Source organism: Argiope bruennichi, chromosome 2, assembly GCF_947563725.1.
Source record: "Argiope bruennichi chromosome 2, qqArgBrue1.1, whole genome shotgun sequence".
In the NCBI taxonomy this organism is placed as follows: domain Eukaryota; kingdom Metazoa; phylum Arthropoda; class Arachnida; order Araneae; family Araneidae; genus Argiope; species Argiope bruennichi.
Window position 1 is genome coordinate 48,326,553 of NC_079152.1, and position 22,132 is coordinate 48,348,684.

General features: G+C 24.2%; 1 protein-coding gene across 1 annotated transcript in view; it reads right to left on the reverse strand.

Annotated features, from left to right (window-relative positions):
* The window catches only part of LOC129990966 (kinesin-like protein KIF21B), a 49,180-nt gene that overhangs the window by 12,664 nt on the left and 14,384 nt on the right, over nt 1-22,132 (reverse strand). Inside the window, exons 11-27 of the mRNA XM_056098193.1 lie at nt 20,593-20,782; nt 20,433-20,499; nt 20,069-20,281; nt 19,709-19,769; nt 18,192-18,261; nt 17,035-17,226; nt 16,208-16,401; nt 15,270-15,513; nt 14,301-14,353; nt 13,512-13,580; nt 12,763-12,834; nt 10,948-11,067; nt 8,365-8,466; nt 6,518-6,686; nt 5,042-5,090; nt 2,318-2,378; nt 1,150-1,310 (exon numbers count right to left, since the gene is read on the reverse strand). Of these exons, the coding sequence (XP_055954168.1) occupies nt 1,150-1,310; nt 2,318-2,378; nt 5,042-5,090; nt 6,518-6,686; nt 8,365-8,466; nt 10,948-11,067; nt 12,763-12,834; nt 13,512-13,580; nt 14,301-14,353; nt 15,270-15,513; nt 16,208-16,401; nt 17,035-17,226; nt 18,192-18,261; nt 19,709-19,769; nt 20,069-20,281; nt 20,433-20,499; nt 20,593-20,782 (2,087 nt within the window). The remainder of the gene's footprint in view (nt 1-1,149; nt 1,311-2,317; nt 2,379-5,041; nt 5,091-6,517; nt 6,687-8,364; nt 8,467-10,947; nt 11,068-12,762; nt 12,835-13,511; nt 13,581-14,300; nt 14,354-15,269; nt 15,514-16,207; nt 16,402-17,034; nt 17,227-18,191; nt 18,262-19,708; nt 19,770-20,068; nt 20,282-20,432; nt 20,500-20,592; nt 20,783-22,132) is intronic.

Genomic DNA, 22,132 nt, shown 5'->3' on the forward strand with positions numbered 1-22,132 from the left:
TACATCAAAAAGCTTCAATTGCAAGTAAAGGATGAATTTATAGTGAAATTAAAAACAGATTACACTATTTTTATTTGCTGTACTTATTTGAAAATTGTCACGTTTTAGTTCAATTGTTTGCAATACGATTTTCCTCAGCATGTAATACAAATATCGCAAGTTCTCTTGAAAAGTTCACTAATCTAAAATTTTTTGGCTTCATATCAGAAATAGTAATAGCTTATTATAAAGTACTTCTTTATAAGCATCAACAATCTTTGTTCTTTATTGTAATAAAATCTTAAAACATTCAAAAATGAGATAATCATGAGATAATTGAAAACCAATTTTATATGAATATTACAAACGTTTTTTTTTTTTTTTTTTTTTTTTTTTTTTTTAAAGCAATGAAGGTTTGTATTTAATATATGAAGACTGAACTTTTGTTTTGAAACTTTTTTCCCTTATTTGGAAACAATAACAAAATAGCAATAAAAATCTACTTTAAATGTTTGCTACATCGAGAAAACCAATAAGGATAAAAATTCTTTACCTTAAAGTCGTGAATGATATAAGAGATGACAAGAATTACAATTCAATAAATGTTATCCAGTTTAAATTGAAATATTTTAGTATAAAATACATGCTAACAAAACAAATCTGAGCAATTCTTTAGTCGAATAGATCTTAAATTCACAACAGACCAGCAGTTGAAGAATTAATTAGCTAGCAACAAAATATTTAAAAAAACATAAGTAAACTTTTAACAAAAATTTATCCAAAATAAGATAATTTTTTTCTTTCTATTTCTAAAAGTAAGAATGAATTAGAAAGTTAATATCTTTCAGCTGCAAATTGCCAGAAACCCTATTTAAAATAAATGGCTTACTTTGTACTGTATTATTGAATTCATAATTAACTCACATGATTCAGAAAATTTCATAAAGTAACAACTAGTTCAGAAAGTTCAATGCCACATAAATAAGAAAGAACTAACTTAATAATTCAAACTTAAATAACAACTAAAATTTATAAAGCTCCAAAATTTTATTTTATTAATTATTTTCTTTTTTCATATATATATATATATATATAGAGAGAGAGAGAGAGAGAGAGATGTCACAATACCTACACAACTAAAAAAGTTTTCCCATGTCTAAATACTCATACCTTATAACCCCATTTGTTTTTTCATTAGAAACAAGACTATGTGGTTCACCAGTTGTGGCATCAGAAATAAAAATATCATTGTCAAATTGCAGTGAGGGTTCATCTGGCGGTTCAGCAGATGAAAATAACAACTGCTCAGTAGTTGCTGCAATGTTTCTAGCCTAATGAATGATAATTGTACCAGAACCATTAATTTTAACAAAAATAAAGCAAATAATATCCACTACTATAAAAAGTAAACAAAATATAAAAATTAAACTTAATTATTGAAAAAGAAAGAATATTCATAGCAACTCTGAAAATCCAACCTTATGACAAGATTTTAAATAAAATTCATATGAATAACATTAAAGCTTCAAAAGTATTCTGAAAATAAATCTAACAGCTTTTTAAACTGAAATATTATATATATATATGACAAATGGAAAAATTAATCAATTACATCAAAAAAATATTTCCATTTATCCTCAATCAATATTTGGTTTTTAAAAACTTGTTTCTTCCAATTATTATATCTAAATTATTACTACATTTGAGATTTAAAAAAAATTTCCTTCTCTTGCTCCAGGAAATAAAATTAAAGCATATAAAAAAAACACCATTGCTGTTTGTTTCTAAAATGTGAAAGTTAAAATTATTAAAGTTATTAAGTTTTTATAGAACATTATGAAAATCAGATATAAAATACTTATACTTTTAGAGGCATTTTCTTTATTAAATGCTTATTTTCATAGTAAATATCTTTGTTGCATTTATCTTTATTTTGGTTAAATAAATTTTTATCAAGATATCACTGGCACTGTTTAAAAAGTAATCCCCACAAAAGTAACCACAAGTTTTAAAATTTCAGACATTAACATTTGAACATTTAATGTTGAATTGAACAAACTAGTTTACATCCACTAATTTGAGGCTCGAAAGTTGTAGAAAACATCAAATCATTTTAAAATTATTATAATCAGATTTAAAATTATTAAATTTGTCATTTTTTTTACTAGAAACTTGTGGTCATTTAAAAAAGTTTTCCAAAAAAAAAGTAAATTTACAGGATTATTTTTTTTAGTCTGGGACAAAAGTAAGTACAGTATTAAAATAATAGTATAATTTAATTGTAATTTTATAAATCTGTAACATTAAATAGAATTACAATCAATAAAAAGTCACATACCTTTCTTCGTTCTTTTGGTTTATCAGAAACAAATGTTGACTGTCGTGAAAAACTTGGCATACTACAATAAGGAATTTTATTGTTGACAGAAAAGATTTTAAAGAAAAATAACAATAATAATCAATAATTTCATAACATGCTTTAAAAATGAAATGAAATAAACCAAGGAAAATCTACAAAAAAGGCAAGAGGTCAGGAAAGAAAATAAATGTATACAGAGAAAGAATAATGTGAATTTAAAAATAAGTGAGATTATTACTAAACAAGAATGCATTTACATGCATAAAAGAATCTGATTAGATATAATCATCATCAATTAAAGCTAATAAGTTCATCAGGAAATAATGATTGAACATGCATTAGTTATATCAGCATAATTCAAAACCATTCGTCAGCTGCCATTAGAATTATGCAAAAGAAGCAATGAAATATAGATACAAAAAAGAGCTAAAAAGAATAAAACTAAATGGCTGACATTATAGAATAGAAATATAAGTAAGGAAAATTGTTACATTTTACCATGGTAGAACAGCAATTGAAGAGCAGGATGAAAAAAAAATATGAGATAAGTTAAAAAATATCAGATAAATAAAAAAGATAAATTACTGCATTATTAAAATACAAGTCTCAACATATAAGTGAAAATTAATCATTATCAGTTACTGAATTTGAATTAATAATAATTTTATATTTTCAAAAAAAAGTTCTAATTTATCGAAAATCCATCTAAAATTAATAGGCTGTTCTTATGACAAGTTTAATTTCTTATAATTTCAACAAATGATTAAGTTAAAAATTACACAACTTTACTTTTTTTTTTTCTTAAACATACATATTTTGTACCTTTTGCCCAATGTACACCAATCAAACATAATATCACTTAACGAACATTAAATAATGGCATTGATAAAACAACCAATTGATTTCAATAATAAGAAAGCAATATAAAGTTTGATTCCTTAGACATTTTTTTTCCAGTTTGGAGAATATGTCAATTTAAATTTTCTGAATAATAATTAAACTAAAAATAGAACTGTGGAACTTCCACTAAAATACTATGAAAAACAGTGGCAGCTCTGTCATTTCATTCAAAAATGTCCTTATAAAAGTGCTTTCTTATTACAAATACATTATTCCTTAAAATAAAAATACATTATTCCTTGCCATTTATATGTATCAGGGCCTCTTAAATTATTCAACATGTATAACACAACTCTCCAGTTCTGAGAATGTTTGTTTCTAGTATCTAATGATTTATTTCAAGAATAAATGGATCTAGACACCATTAATCGCTACAATTAAATATCATATTCATAAGAGATCAAATCAATAAATTCAAAAATCTAGACCCCATTAACCTAAGAACATTGAATTAGAATATATTCAATGAGCTCCAGGCCTATATACATGGAAAAATTTCGAAGATATTATGTCAAAAACTAATAATCACTTCATAACCAAATGAAGATCCTACAACCAGATTACCATTTATTAATTGATATGTACTTCATGCTAAACATGGACATTATTTACAATATACTTTAAATAGAAAATTTTATGGATTTCAGAACCCTCGAAATTAATAAAAATTTGCATTTTTTCTGGAATATGGATTACTAATTACTCTAAAGAAATTACACAAGACCTGAAAAATCAAAGAGTCGTATTCAGAACCTGTAGATTATATCATGTTTTTCCTACACTTCTTCTTTTGTAACTAAATAAGCAGGCAATACATGGCTAACACCCTTATGCGATTGATTTTTTTTTTTTTTTTTTTTTTTTTAAGAAACAAAACATTTTACTTTTCAAACATCAATACTTTATTTCCCGATTTAAAATTTGTTAATTCTCCCAACTCCTACTTTGTTCCAATTTTTTCACTAATAATTGGCAAATTACAGAAAATGATTTGTCAATCAATAATCACAAGGAAAATTCACAAATTTGAATTCAAATATATATATATTATGAAATCCAAATAGGTTAATAATTTAGATAGATAACTGTCAAGCAAATTTATAATATTCTACTGTAGTAATTTAATAATGAGGGAAAAAATCTTTAAACAGCTCCAAAGAGGTATCACTAAAAATTATTCTCATAAGTCATAATTAACTGATAATTGCACAAAATATTAAGAATAAAATATTAATATCCTATGAAGGAGCTTAAAAACGGATTTGTAAAAAGGTTTCCTTCTAGAAATAAAATTTAAAAACAAAACAAGGAATATCTTTACATTCAATGAATAATAACATATAAGAATTATTTAATACTGAAATATGTAATAAAATGTAAGCATTTTCATCCCATAATTTTAAAGAATTTTTGCTCTTAACAGTTTTGTCTCACAAGTTATAATTCACTCACACTATTTTTTGAATATAATATAAATTATTACAATAAGTCACATTAACTTTAAAAAATTTAGTTTTGACATTCCTAGTATAAGAGTAAATATTTTAATCTAGTTTCACACTAAATAAATTAGGAACTAGTCTATCCTAAATGGTACTTTATTATTTTATGATTATTTCAACTCAATTTCATTAAAAGCTTCAAATCAAAGACTATTTTAAAAACTAACTTGTTAATAAGCTTATTAAGCAGCTTATTGTTATAGACCATAATTTTTTTATAAAACAAAATTTTATTATAATCATATTTCCTTGATAGAAAAAATATAAAAATTAAAACTATGGAATTCAATAAAAATCTCACCTATCATCAGGAGAAGGAGATCCTGATCTAGAATCATTTCCAGAATTATCTGAAAAGTTCAAGAAGAATATGATTATAAGAATTCATTGAAAAACATTTTATATTATAAGCAAGTAATTATTGCATTAATAAAGATTATTGACAAATATAACATTTTCTTTTTATTAATATCACTTTAAAATTACCTACATCAAGATAAAAATCAGAAAAATCATAGAGTAAAAGTAAACAAAGTAGCTTAAAAAAATACCAGAAATCTCTTAGTAATCTGGCAAATGTTTGACCAGGGGAACAGATAAAATTAATAAAAACATCAAATTAATGGAATTTTGTTAAAAAATTCATTTTAATAACACAATATGCATTCTTTTCAAAATTCACAAAATTATACAATGTGTATTAAATAGTACAAAATATAATTCAAAATCTGAGCACTATTATTTACATTATATTAAGATCATTAAGCAGTGAAAATATATCTTAAACATACCCTATCTATTAATCATCAAACCCACTCATCCTTCTGAAAATGCAGGCTTACTGGAGTAGCTGGATTTTAGACACTATACTTCCAAATTAGAAATATTGATATATACTCCAAAACTTTCAAATACCGAATAAAAATTGTAGTTTAGCAAGAAATTTTTCAAATAAATCAGTAAGCTTTTTAAAAAATTTTCAATTAATAATTTCCTTGTGTTTTTTAAATTTCAACTTTTAATTTAATTATTTTGATTATTCCTTCCTATATTTTTAGTGCTAAGTAAATATCCATTCTGAAAAAATAGCAGGAAGAAAAAAAAGGAAAGAATTTTAATTGCCATTCAATCATTAATATATTAACTTGAGAGGAAAAGTTCATGCTAATAGCAAATCTGTAATTTTTATTAGTTGGAAGGGAAAAAAAAAAAAAAAAAAAAAAAAGGAAGAGGTAGAAAGAATCTACTCTTTAAGCAAAAAAAAAAAAAAAAAAAAAAAAAAAGTTCTAAGCAGAAAAGTAACAATGCAAATTCTCTTCATAAAAAATTCTTCCACACCAGAAATTACTTGACAAATTATGAAGATGAATAATTATTTCTTGTTTCTGGAACCTTTAAATAACTGTGTTAAGAAACGCTGCCTAGTTTTTAAATTTAGATGTAAATTTTTACCAACCAATCAATAACTTTTAATTATCTCAAAAATAGATCTTATATTTTTGGATAAATTTGATAACGTTTATTCTGTTTTAATCAGAAGATTTTTCAGTCATAGCCAAGGTAAAGAGAAGGGGGAGGGGGGAAATCAGGGCTTAAAAAAATTTTTTTTTCCTTCTTTTTTTTACAACATTTCAAAATAGGAAAGAAAGTTTTAAATCATTTTTTCATAGTTCTATATATAGTTGGATACTTCACAATAATTATTTTATATAATTCTTTCAACCACTAAAAAAACGTTACAAATTTTAGGCAATGAAGGAAAATGCATTTTATTTACCCGACTCTTCATTAACAGCAGTAAGCTCAATAAATCCAGCTAAATGCTCATTAGCTTGTTGCACAACATGGAACAGCAATTGTTCTTGAACAGCATTACTTTCAATTACTTGTGCTAACTGTGATTCCAACTCTTTGATTTGAACTTCTTTTTGACTATTTTGAAAACACTACAAAAAAATATAGCATTTTTTATAAAAATTACCTATTATAAATATTAAGAAAGGTTTTAGTAAATTTAATAATTAAATTCTTAATTCTTATTTGTATATCTATAAAAAAACATTTACAGTATTCAGATAAATGAAAATAATAAAACTCTTCTTTACTATAAAAAATATATAACCTAAAAATTAAAATAAAATCATGGCATTAACTATTTAGAGATGCCATTAAAATCTGAAAAAAAAAATCTATTTTCTCTGTACATATATGCAATATAAGAAGAAATGAGCGAATAATACTCATATATTAGTTATAATGGAATAACATTACTCCATAATTTAAGTGAACGGAAAAAGCAAAGTCGTTCAATAAATATGAATTTAAACAACTTGCAGTTTTAAAAAGATAACATTTTTGGACATGCATTAAAATATTTATTGTACAATTCTTCACAAATATCAAATATTTGAACTTTGGGACTTAGTATTAAATTAATGGTTAACAAAAAAAAAAAAAAAAAAAAATTAAATATTGCAATTAGTGTTATATTAATGGCTAACAAAAAAAAAAAAGATCATAATTTAAATACTGCAAACTTAAAAAAGATTTTAAAAATATGTACTTATAAGGAGAAAATTAACCTCTTCGTCATCCGTAATGCGTCTAGCGCGTTCAAGTGAAACTTCGGCAGGGCGGCCTTTTTAAACGTTTATAATGCTTTAATGTAAACTTTTAAATGTTTATAATGCTTTGTAAATGTTTATTTGTTTGAGTTTTTGTTTTTGTTTGTTCTAATGCTGTGAAAAGCATAATAAAAACAGAAGCTATTAAAATAAAAAAATACATATATGACAATAAAAAACCTGATGATATTATAATGAGAAATAAAATTCAATAAACTTAATTCCACCTCATTGTTCTTATTTCTTGAGGAGCCATGAAAGTTTAGTATATTAAATAAAAAAAATCTTACAATATGTTTTAAATCTCATTTAATTTTTGATTTCCAAGCTAAACAAACAATAATTATACAACTAGCAAAAAAAGTTTATATGAATTTCCTACAAATATTGTCGATGAAATTAAATAAATTAATAAATAATCAAATTAAATTATATCTGTTGTAATTTAAATACTACTTGTGTCAGTAACAGATCAAGCTAAAAATGATATATATATGTCAAAAAGGCATATTAAAGGTTTAGAAGCAAATTAATGGCAACATATTTTAAAAGGTACTCATTCTACATAATAATTTGTGAAGAAAGCAACCCAACTTTAAGATTGGCAGAGGTATGCATGTCAGAAAAGTGATTAAAAGTAAAATAAGTGTAATATTATAATTTTAAAAAAAATGATAATTGTATTCAAACTAACTTTGAAAAATTTATTAAAAATTTAGAGAAACACTTGTATGGAAATTTATGGCACAGAATATTTTAACTTTGAAATAAAGATGTAAAATGTTTTAACTCTATTTCACACTTGGGGGGGGAGAGAGAACTAGTGCAATTTTTTAATAGTATAATTACTTTTCTCAAATGCTATAAATACATATACCCCAAATTTTATTTGAATCTGTCAAGAGGTATAAAAATGTATAAGGTTCAAACAAACTATTTTATACAGATAGAAATTAAACTGAATTATGTTGCTTTTATTTATTGATGTATTGATACAGACCTGATCTATAGCCATGTGGATTATTTTTTCAATTATATAATGTGACTCTTCTAGCTGCATATTATTCAAGGTGTTAATTATATCCTCAGGACTTATGTGCTCCTATAAAAGATGCAAAAATGATCCTGCAAATTAGATATATACAGCAAGCACTGTGATGATAAAATCAAATATTTTATACAGGGAAAAAATGTTATGCAAAGTAGTTATTAAAATATGTTGAAAAAAAAACACCTTAATGTTTCTGATTTTACAATACATAAATTTAAAAAAAAAAAACCAAGTAATTTTTTTACTTTACTTGACTTAACAATTTAAATCAATCAAAAATTCAGTTCACAAATAGGGCAGTAGTGATTTTCAATATATTGGGAGGGAGGACAATATTCTGAAAATATCGATTTTTCGATAAAAACTTTAAAAAAAATTTATTTATCGATGCCATTATAACACACTGCGATTTAATGAATCAACATGCAAAATTAATTTTCGTTTAAAATGCAGAAAAAACGTTTACTCATACTTTTATAATTGTTGAATTTTACAATTGTTTGCAAAGTTTTTACAATTGTTATGTTTTACTGTTACATTGCTCATCTAGAATCCATTTTGAAAATGGATAAAATAAAGAAACACATATTTTTTTTATTCAAATGTACTGTTGCATTTTATGTAAAGTTAATGGTATAACACAATAGTTTTTGTATGGTAAACCTTAAAAAGACCTGTTTCTCACTAATAAAACTAAAAACAAAATGTTGGTAATTGGTTCTTTATTATTAAATTCCATCCAATTTCAATGAATTTTGCTATAATTCAACAATTTTATTGAATTTTGCTGTAATTATTTTCCCCCCTTTTCATTTGCATGTTTTAAAAATATATTTAATTTTCATATCTCACACAATATATCTCTTATATCTTTAAATGAGCAATTCTTGTATACATATAAATTTATTTTGTGTATCTTGGAAATGGTTCAAACGATTTGGATCAAATTTTATATTTATATAAGATTTTGCTTTTTATCTATATAGGTCTCTTTCTTGCAAAAAATGTGATTTTACACACACACACATACACAAAATATCGTAATTGTAATTCATCAAACAGTTTTCCATAATCTAATTTTCAACTTTATAATTCAATTTCCACAATATACCTAGATGTTGATAGGATAATATGAAATGCTATTAATATTCAAAAACATAAGTATTTTCTTTGGATGCTGGTTTAGTTTTCACTAAATTTATATTAATGATGATGTACATTGTAGAATCTTTCTTTTATTTGCCCATGTATTTTAATTGAAAGCCTTTTTTAAATCTTTAAATGTGTTGCAGTATTCTTTCATAAATGCACTTACTCTCTATAATACTTAACATTTATACGCATTCTGAAATTACTATTTTCTTTTTAATTTTTGAAATTTCAAGTTATGTTCGAGCCTTTTTAGTTGAAATCATTTTATTTACAAATTTGAGTTAAAATTGTAGTTGCATATTTAAATTATATCAGTCGTTGAAATTTTAAAAATAATATATATATATATATATATATATATATATATATATATATATATATATACATGTCATGTATATATATATATATATATATATATATATATATATATATATATATATATATATATATATATATTATATATATATATATATATACATGACATTAGATTTCGAATTAGTGATTCCTCAAAACCACTTAATTTAATGTGCAAGGTGCACTTTTTGTGTGTGTGTGTGTGTGTGTTAAGGATGAAGGGATTAAATTTTTTTAAATTAGCGTGAAAGAAGGTAATATTTTAAAAATTGTTCTGATATTGAAGAAATAAAATATTATTTATATTGAGAAATGCTATAACAACACCATGTACTGAAATTATTTAATATTATTAAAATTTAATTATTTCACTGGAAGGAGAAGAACAAACATATTTATAATTTAGATAAAAATTAGCAAGATAAAAGAATTTCCTTTATTAGGAAAAGTTCTGATAAATCAATGCATTAAGAAAAGTTGTTTATAAATTATTATTTCACTAAATAAATAAAACATATGAAAAATTAAGAAATATTGATTTATGCTGAACATTATATGGCGATGATGAAATTCGATCATTGCCTAGCCCTACTCAAAGATATATTCCTTCTATACAGCTACTAAAGGGCATTTTATAATGGCATAATTTAGCCCTAATTTTCCTAAAAAGCTAAAACTTCTTAAAATGAGAGAACTTTCTTTTTGTAAAATAGACTTATAAGCAATTTTATGTGTAAAAAGACAAAATCACTTTAAATTGATCACGTTTAATTTTGAGGTAGAACTGAGGCATAAAATTTCAAGTACAATTTATTATCTGTCTAATGCTATTTTACTGTTTTTATTGCAAAATCATCACTGAAAAAAATTGGTTCTCTATCCTGTTAGATCAGTTGGGAAAAAGCTGCTTTAAATAGATAACCGTTGATTTTTATAAATGTAGCAATTATATAAAAATGAATAATAAATATTCCAAGCACAGAAAAATATACTATAATAAATAGATATATATCAAAACTAATTTACTTTTGCTTCTTCTAGTCCAGTTATAGCTGACTGACATTCAGACAGGTTTTCATGAATGTATTCAATGTTAGCTCGTAAACTTTCTATTTCATCATCAAACTCTTCAATTACTTTAGGTTCCTACGAAAGAAATATATATATATTTCAAAGGAAATTATAAATATTTTTTAACAAAGTAAAGATAAATACAACTATAAAATATTTTCAAAATGATTTACAAATTATATTTTAAGCAGAGAAACAATACAGTTAAGGGACATCAAATGCACCATTAAAAATTCTAAAAACATTATGATCAAATACCAAGAAGTATTATTGAATAAAAAAAATTCATGTATTTTTATGCATTAATAATTTTGCTTATAAAGATTAAATTCTTTTTAAAGATATTTTCTGTTTTAATGAATAATCTTCTGAACGTATGTTAAGCAATATAATTCTTTCTCTTTCAAAAAAATCAAATATGATTTTAACCAATAACATTTTTAAGTAATAATTTTAATTTCAATAAAAATACTTCCCTAAAAGAAATACATTTCTAGCTTCTTTTTAAAAATATATCAAAGAAAAAAACCATTAAAAATCAATTAATAATCCTGAAATAATGAATTCTTTACAAATCAATTTTAATAAACAATCAGACTGGCAAATTTCAGCAATGTTTCTGATCATTTTTCAAAAGTGAAAGTTGATTAGTATGGCCTTCCATCTGGAGCTATGGTCAAAATCTAATAAAATTTTAATGCTTCAGATTGCAATCAGGCTGAAAAAAAAGATTGCATTTTAAAAGGGTTTTATTTATTTATTTATTTTTAGAAAATCTATCTATAGCAATGATTTTCAAGACATGAGTATTGAAAAATTTCTGCATAACCCTTCCGAAAATGGTCCCCAGAATCCAAAACAGCAACTTGTTCAAAGCTTATATATATAATGTTTTACCCTTTTTATTTCATAAATATAATAAGCAGAGCAATTTTGTAATAGATTTAAACCAACAAAGTATTATTGAAGGAGACAGGTGAAATAATCGGACAAGTTCCCTTTCATCAGCTAAAAGAGGAAGGAAATAATAAGTCTCTATGAATGAAATTTTCATTCTTTATAACTCTTTAACTACTGTAGATAGAATGATTATTCAAATTATAGAAATAATTTACTCATAATTGTGAACAATTTTGGTATTAAGAATTTTGATATTAACTCCTTAGCAGCCAAGCATAATGGATAAAGTACTCCTTAGCAGCCAATAATCATAATGTAGATAAAAATGACAAAATATATGTTTTTGTTGTTATTCACTGAAGGTATCACATTGTAGAATCTTAGCTTAGAGACCAAGTCCATGGAAGATTTGCAATGTATTCAAACAGTATACATTTGCTAAAAAAAAAAAAAAACATTTGGCTTTAATTTAAGAATTTTTTTTTAAATTTAAACTTTATTTTCATATATTTTAATATTACAAAGAGATGAGTAAGGAAGTGACTTAATAAACAAAATCCTCATAGAAGCTTTCTTAACTATTCAATCAAGATGGATATTTCAAGAAATTAATTATTATTGGTCACAAAAAGTCTATGGTCATCATAAAATTAAATTTATACAGGATCCCAACTAGCAAATATATTTAGAACAAAGCACATTTCACTAAAACTATATAAAAGAACTTAAAAAAAATTACTAATATTTTCTTACTAGACAAAAAATACTATTTCACAAATTTATTATGCTTTGAAATAAGTAGACCAAACAAAACTGCACATAAATTTCTTTCTCTTATTTGAAAAATGAAGATGCATAAAAATTTCATACCTTCTGTTCAAAAATAGCTTTCTCCCGTTTTCGGATGATTTTGTCAAGACACCTTCCAATCTTTTCTCTTTCCTGAAATAAATTAACACTATTAATGTAACAAAAATGAAATATAAATTCAGTTATCACTAATAACTAAGTGAAAGAATTTTTATAATTTATTTCTAATTTACAGGATTTTGCATTGAATAATAAAAATAGAAATATTATGAAAAATAAAAATATTTAAGATATTTTCAAACTATTTTTTAATCTTCAAATAATGCAGATTCTTTTCTCTTAAAAATTATCCTATATTCAAAATAAAATAAAATACTGTCACAAATGGTATAATATAGTGTAGATATTTTACAGAAATCAAAAGTAATACAACATAATTGAAATATAACAGAATTTCTTTATAATAATAATATATTCTAATAGTTACATTTATTATTAAAGACTGAACTCATAATTCATCAGCAAATAAAGAGATGCAGAAAAGATATTAGAACAATTTATTTTATCAGAAAAAAGATGCATATTTTCTTATATGTAGGGCAAATAAATCAATGTCTAATAACGTATTTCATGAAACAGATGCCCCAATTTATGTTAATTAAAAGGAGAAAACATAACAACAAAAAAAAATAAAAAAATACAGAATGCTTTTTTTCTGTTCTGATCTTTGGAGATAATTGAATACCAAAATTTAATGGGTCTGACAAAAACAAAACAAAATGTAATTACATTTTTTATAAAATACATACTTTAAGCCAGCGATCCATATCTTTTTCAATAGCTGCAATATTCTGTTTATTTAGTACTATTTTGCTAATCTGAAAAGAAAGAAAAGAAAAAATTTATATATAGAAGAATGCTTAATAAATCTAAATTATTATGCATATACATTTCATTTTAATTTTTCTATTCAAATTAAGAATATATCTTTGTATTTTTTAAATAGATATTAAAAAGGGGAAGGAAAAAAAAAAAAAAAGACAGCAAAATTTTGCAATGCTAGTATGGAATGTAGCTGTGATGAATTCTTAATTTTTGTAATACTAGTATAATATAAAAACTCACAGTTTCAAATGTTCTTTCATTAAAATAATTTTTATTTTATATTTGTCCATTATAGTGTGCTAAAAGAATGTGATTTTATGATCATAAAATAACTATACAGGTCATTCATAAAATATTCTGTTTAAGTCCTGTATGCATTCTACAGCATTCTATTAATTAGCACTCAAAAAATCACTTATTGTTTGATATATTATCACTTCCAGTATTTGGCATAAAAAGGTAGCATTTGCTGAGTTCATAAAAATAATTAGACTAAAGGATGCTTATGTAACTATTTGACACACATTAAATTAAAAACTAAAAATATTGAATCAAAATTGTTCTTAAATATTGAATGGAAATGAGAAATACAAGAAAAAAATATTAACATTAAATCTAATCATAATTTTCATTACAATTCAAATTAAATAATTATTCATAATACTTGGCCTGACTGAAAATAATCAACACATTAAGAAGGAAAATTTTAATACCTTTTTCTCCAAAGTTTGCCATTTCTGCCTAGCAGCTTTAAGATGGTGAGGACCTAAAAATGCATTACAATTATAGAAAAAAATTATTGGTTAGAAATATAAAATAAATTATTTAAAAAAAACAAAGATTTTTTTGCAAATGTATCGTGATAATTTTTCTGAAAAACAACCAATAAAAATATTTAAAATAAGACAAACAAAAAACATTTCAAAGAAATTCCTGGCTTAGAAAGATTTTAACTGTCAAAGTTTCCATGGGTCTAACCCTAATTACAAATCAATTTTCAGATATTACGAAAAAAATTATAATATGTACAATTGAAGCTTAACAGTTTTTAATTCTATTATAGCTCCTACTTGAAAAATTTAAATGCCATCATTGTAGTTTCTAATATCTTCCAGAATAAAAAAATACGAATACATTCAAAGTTTCTTTGTTCTATATTACAGAAATATACAATTTCACACAATAGATAAATAGAATTGAGATTATAAATTTTGATGTATTGCAAGTACCTCATATCATAATAATACCCCAAAACACTGGTTGCATTTGCATAAAGTTTAAGACTTTTTCAACAGATTAATAGAACTGAATGTATATTTCAGATTATTGTATGCATCTTGTATCATAAGCAGAACAATGGTGGCTACTTAAAAACTTCAGGATATTTTTAATAAGCACAACACAATTATACAATAATTAACAGCATTCTCATACTATGTCACTATCATTAATATGCAAATATTAATATATTTTTATGTATCTCTTTTAAGATGGGGAAAAAAAGTATGATTGCATCATAATATATTAACATTACATTAATATAATCACTGAAACAGTTAATTATTAACTCTGTTTCAGTAATTTTTTATACAATCTTTTTTCCACCACCCCCCCCCTTCCAAAAAAAAATATATTCTTCAGAAATATTAACTTAAAATGAAGCAATGTTTTGAAAATCCTACCTGGTTTCACTCGACTAGGACTTCTTGGCGAAACATATTTCACAGTCCTTTTTTTTAAGCTCAGTATTTCTTCTGTCCTCTTTTTCAAAACTATTTCCTTTCGTCTTTTTTCTGCTTCAAGAGCTTTGATTTGACTTTCTTTATTTAATTTTTCTTTTTTTAACAGAGCAATTTCTTTGTTACGCCTCAGTTCTGAATCTCTAAATTTCTTGGATTCTTCCTTCATTTTATTAAGAAGTGCAACCTAAATGTTATTATTAAAAGTTTATTAAAAATGCACATGAATAATTAAAATGAGGGGACAAAATAATGAAGAAAAAAAAATTACAGCAAAAAATTTTATACAGAAAATTAAAATGAAAAGATGAAATAAACTAATATTTGCCTTTGTATCTCAATACAGATGATTAAATGAAATTGTTGCAATAAGCACAATAAATAGATTAAATTAAATACACTTACATAACATTTCTCATGATTTGTTTATATCAATAATTTAAATACAAGAAAAAAATTCAATTTAATTGTTTATATTGAAAATTTTGCCAAAGACGACAAGCTTTGATTTCATAAATTATGAGGCTTTACAATTCTTTTTTTATTTGAAAACATTTTTTCATCATTACATAACAATAAAAAATGCAACTTTAATCTATTTGGACAGGTATGTATGTATAAGTACATGCAAAACAATGTGAAGTATTCTTAAAATAAAGCAAAAGACTCACAATTTTTGAAATAATCATACTCTACTATTAATAGCGGGGGGGGGGGGGGAAGCAAAGCATATAATGCAATTTAAGATTCAGAAAGAACGAAACATCAGCAACAAACTCAAGTTAAAGTATTCATAAAAAATTAAATCAATTTAGCATGAATATCATTAATAATGTCAGCTTAATAATATCAACATTACTAATTTTAAAAAATGAACATACTTTTGTTCGTTTCATTTCAGCAACTTCCTGTTTTAATTTTTTTAATTGGGCTTCAGTAGAAGAGGCAGATGACATTAACTGCACATGGTGCTTTTTAGCATTTTCAAAATTCCTCACATCATTTCTCAAAGATGATATTTTTTTTTCATAATCTGCTCTTATTCTTCTTTCCTCTGATTTACTTTCAGCAGTTTCTGAAATTTTATACAAAGAAACAAATTCAAATTTAACAAATCAAGAATATATGCAATTTAGTGAATGATAATATGATTTATAAATAATCTTTAGCATTCATATCATAATGAAACTGAATGCTACAGCATTTGCTTCTATTAATGTGCTAAAAATGTAAGAAAAAGTAAAATTTTTCCTTGCAAGTTGATAATATTTATCAATGAAAGTGAATATGCTAGAAAAAAAAATGTAAATATCTGTACTGTTTAAAAATTCTTAATAAATACTTTAAAAATTTAATAAATATTTTGTAAGTATACATAAAATATTACATATTATATGTACTCTTTGTAGCTTATCTAATATAAACTTTTCTTTCATATATTTATGATAGTTTCAAAGAGAAAAAAAGAATCTAGAATATTAAGCTAAATTCAAGAAATTTCTTCCCCATATCCCCAATATCCTTAATAGAGAATTTTTCTTATGTATTTCTATATGTTAAAATTATTTTTAAGACCATGCTAGATAGTCATAACAAGTAAGAAAAAACATTTTAAATTTAAATAAAAAAGTTCTGTATGAGAGAAAAAAAAATCACCCAACTTATCAACTTATTAAATAAAAACTTACCAAAAGAAAATTGTACTCACTACTAAGATTTGATATAATTTTATCTCTTTCCTTTTCTGTTTCCAGAATTTTTGTTTGCAACTGAGCAATCTTTTCTTCATAATGCTGTCTCATGTTGTGCAAGCGTTTTTGACTAATTTCTAGCTGTTTTATAAGTTTTTCTTTCAATGAAATATCACAAGTAATCTCAGCCAAGTTTTCACTCAATTTTTCTGAAAACAAATAAAAAAGTAATTAATACTAATATTTAAAAAATATATCAATAAAAATTTTAATTAATTAAAAATAAGGGAAGTTTGGGGGGGGGAGCATAGGTCCACAATAAATTACAAAAATATTATTGTACAAAAATAAATCTTATACAATTTCAAAAATTGTTTTTTTAATATCAATTAAATAGTCATGCAAATATTTTCTAAATTTTTAAGAATTTTTTAAAAAGACATTTTTTTTTTCTGTTTTCGAACAATAGATTACATGATTGTCCTGAAATTCAAACTGTTTTCAATGTTTCATCAAATATTGAATTATATGATTTTCTTCCATTATTGAAAATTAGAGAAGAATTCTGTTAAATATCTGTGTAGTTTACAAGGCATATAAAAAAGTGAAGTTACAGTATTGTAAAATTTATGATACGTGAGCCACTCATTTACATTTTTAATAGCACTATGATGTCATGAAACTGGTCTCAATTAGAAATTTTATGTACGGAATCAGCAGAGTTATACGAGATAATTAAACTTACTCATCTTTCATGTCAAGCTATTTCATAATATCACAAATGTGAAATTTATATCTAAATGATTTAACTGAAATTAAAAATAGCCAACATCCCTAGTGATGTAACTGTATATAATAAAGAAAAAGACAACAAATATAAAAAAAACATAAAACTTTCCTTCTGATACATTAAAAATCATCACTATTTTGTATGGATAATGTTTTTAAAAATTTATATTAGACAGTTTTTACAAATTTTAAAGTCAATAATTAAATAACAAAGAAAAATAATCACAAAATTAAAAAAAAGTATTTAAAAATATCATATTTTTGAAATATGTTTCATTTTAATTCATTATGTTAAGTTATATTATAATTTTAAGGTGTACTGATAACTTTACTTTTTATTTTCTAAAAAAAAAAAAAGGTTTTGCTCTTAAACCAAGATACTAACCATCTTGATCTGTCTTTTCTGTATCTGAACCAGAACTAGTAGCATCATCTTCTAGAACATCTTCTTCATTCTAAAAATTTTAAAGAAATTGACTTTTATATATTTGAATATAATAGTGTAGCAAAAATTTAGAACATAACTGAACATAGTTAAATGACACCAGCAGATTTACAGGTTTTTTTGTTTTTAAACAAGATTGGAAATACTTTTTGTAGATATTAGTCAATAAAAAAAAGCATTTGAATGAAAAAAACAGAATGATTTTCACAGTAATTTTTCAAAATATACTTATAAAGATATCAATGCACTTGATAAAGAAGTACAATATATTAAGTCTTTTTAAAAAATCTTAGCCATTTACTGATAGATGTTATAAATAATATTATCTGCATGCAATATACAACAACACAGCTCCCAAAAATAAAATGAACAAGCCTTGAAATTTAAAATCTGATATTTTATTCTACAAACAATAAATCATTTACTTTATTTAACACAGAATATTTTGAACCAAAAAAGATGCATATTGTGTATTATATGGTTTATTGCATATATTTATAAAAAGATATAAAAGACTACAACTAATGATTTTTTTAATTGAAGATTATAATAAACATTTCTCCAAGAAGAAAAAGATACTGAGATTGGTTTAATTGTTTTAAAAAAACAATAATGCTTTGAAAGAACAGAAAAATTTTAAACAGAATAATTGAAATTATTTATAGCAAAAGATTCTTATCAGTTCCATAAAAACTGATCAAAAATTTTAAATGATGATTAATCCAATGAATCTGAGAGATGAATAATAAAATCTGATATCTATCTTCCATCATCTCAGAAGATGAACAGAACAAGTTTGACATCTGTCAACTTTCTGCAAGTCACAATTTTATTTCAGATGCAATAGTTAGAAAAATGAAATAAAATTTTTTAAGTGCATCATCAAAATCTGTGAAATGATTTTTTTTTTTTTTTTTTTTGCCAAATAACTTTTAGATAAAAAGAGAAAGTAGCCAATCTTGTAAGGACAGAAAGAAATATGCTGTAGCAATCTAGTCAAACTAAAATTAAAAAATATCCCCAATAATGATTAATGAATTTCAGTGAAGGAAAGAAATCCAAAATATGCCAACCAAAATTGTAAGATTGCATTTTTAGCATGGTAGCATGGCAACATTTCATCATTTGTCGCAAAACCTATTAGGGAATACTGCAAATATTAGCTCATCTGCTTTATCTTCTAGATGTTGTTTCTTTAAAATATTATTTATTTTAGCTTAGAGAACTGTAAACTTATGCGCACATCTGACTCATAAATAGTTCATTTATAAATATATATATTTACAAAACATAATACATTCACCGTCTCAAAAATGAATTAAGATGATAATTTTTGAAGAAGCACACATTCAATAAAAAATTCTTTGCTATCCTATAAAGTTTTTTTTTTTTGGGGGGGGGGGGGGACAACAAAAATTATTTCAAAGGCAAGAAAAAAAAATGTTAATATTACATACCTCAACCTCTTCAGCATTTTCTTTTTCCTCGTCACTCGGAACACCAGGTTCTTTTTCTTGCCTTGAAAATAATTTGAAGTTATTTTTAAGAAATGCATAATATAGACAAAGGCACATTTATTTCTACAGAAAAGAAAGCCTTTTCTTGTAGAAAATGAATTCTATAATTAAAAAAATCTTCAAAAACAAAACAAAAAAAACTTCACAAACAAATAAAAGAAGAGAATTACATGTATTTCATTAAAATCTAATAACTTTAAATACAATTAAAAAGCAGTATTTAATGATTTTTTTAAGTTTTAGTTTTTAACACTATAAATGAAATGTTAACATAAAATGAAAGGAATAAAAAAGAATTACCCTTTCAATTTTTTCTCTTTACGTTTTAACTTTTTAACATTTTTCTTCGCTTCTTCTAAAACTTCTGAAACAGACTGAGCTGTATCAATACGAATGTCATAATGTCCAGTGATAGCAACTGTGGAAGTTGGAGTAAAGGCACACTGTGGTAACGCTTTCAAAGCATTTTTACGGAGCAAGGCACAAGTTTCCTCATATTCAATAAGTTTGGCTCTACACATAAATAAAAACTGTCATTAAATAAAAATTTAAGAATAATTTATTTTACAAAGAATAAGACAAAAAGCTTACATTTATATTTCAAGAATTAAAATTAAAGGTTGAATAAAAACTGGGATGAAAAATTAAAGTCACAATTTTTTACCTAAGAGATTCTATTTCAGTAACATATCCTTGAATGACAGCTGATATATCAGACTTTGAACCATCACCTAAAAACATTCCAGAATTATAAATTCTAGCAAAATACACAGCTAATAACTTTTTAAAAAATTATTAATTACTTTTTTCAACAAGATTCATACCACTTATAATCCATTCCCCACTTTGTTTTTCAACTAGCAAAGCAGCATTTTTTGATGTCAAACGATCAATTGTTTCTTGAAGGGCTTTTATTCTTGTTTTTAGTGAGTTATTCTCAGATTGAAGCATTGTATTTTCATGATACATATCATTAATGCACTCAACTCCATCTTCTCTCACAATCCTCTTGCCCTGAAATTAATACAACACTATCAATTATATATTCATATTTTTCATTTTATATATATTTTAGAAATTTTTCCATTTCCAACACTTTTTGGGGCAGCTTGAAGAAACTTTTCTCAATACCAATTTTGTGTCACAAAGTCCTTTCATCAATTCCAAAGAAAAGAAAAACTAATTATTAACTAATATTAAGTAAAAAGACATAGATAGTCAAAAAAACCTTTAGCAAAATTTAAGAAAAAGTCATTTTTTTAAAGAACAGTTTTACTTACAAGCAATTGAAGAACCGGATAGAGGAATCAAATATTATTCTAGATACCATAATTTAACAGTCTTCTTTGAGAACTAAATTATCTTTATCTCAAAAGAGATAAATTTATTTTGATCTTTCATCATATTAAGGTTTTTTTTTTTAAAATGCTTTTATTGAAGCACATAACAATCACCCATGAAATTACTACTGCATTTCAATTTGAAATCTTTACATGAAAATTCAACAAAAATAATGCAAAAGTGATATCATGATGTGCAACTATATTCTTTATCACCATAGAAATATAATGGTTAATAAAGATGCTTTAAGAATATGAAAACCAACACTATTTACAAACATATGAATATCATTCAGTCGTGCAAACAAATATACCATAAATTTAAGCTAGAAATAATAGCTTGAAGTCTGGGATATAGCAATATATATTTAAGGGCATAAATTTCATTTTAAAGTTTGAAGCTACATTCTTAATATTACATATATGTTACAGTATATACTATTACTGTATATTACTATATATATACTCGATATATATATACTCTATATGTATATCATTATATATATACTCAAACAATCAAAATCAGTCAAAACGCGAATTAACTAGGAAAAACGCGTTTTAACTGACAGTGCTAGGGAGAACCCTAATTCACTACGAAAAACGCATTCTAACTGACAGTGCTAGGGAAAACGCGTTCCAACTGATAGCACTAGGGAGAACCCGAATTAACTAGGGAAGACATGTTCTGACAAAGCTAAGGAGAACCAGTTTTATTTATTTTTGTCTGATTTGTTAAATAGTATAATTTAATCCAAAATTATTGTATTAAACTATACTTACTAGTATAGTATTTAAGGAAAGAACCTATCATTGAAGAAAAAATAATTTACTTGAATATTGTTTAATTAGTACAGTTATTACAAATTACTTATTTCGACACGACAAATTGCTGTGGTACTTAGAATTGCAAAGAGAACCATTTTTCATACAGAAACATTCTTTACTTTACTTTACAGAAACAAACTTTAAGAACAATCTATTTTACAAGAACAGTGAGCAAACCTTTGACCAATTCCTACAGTTT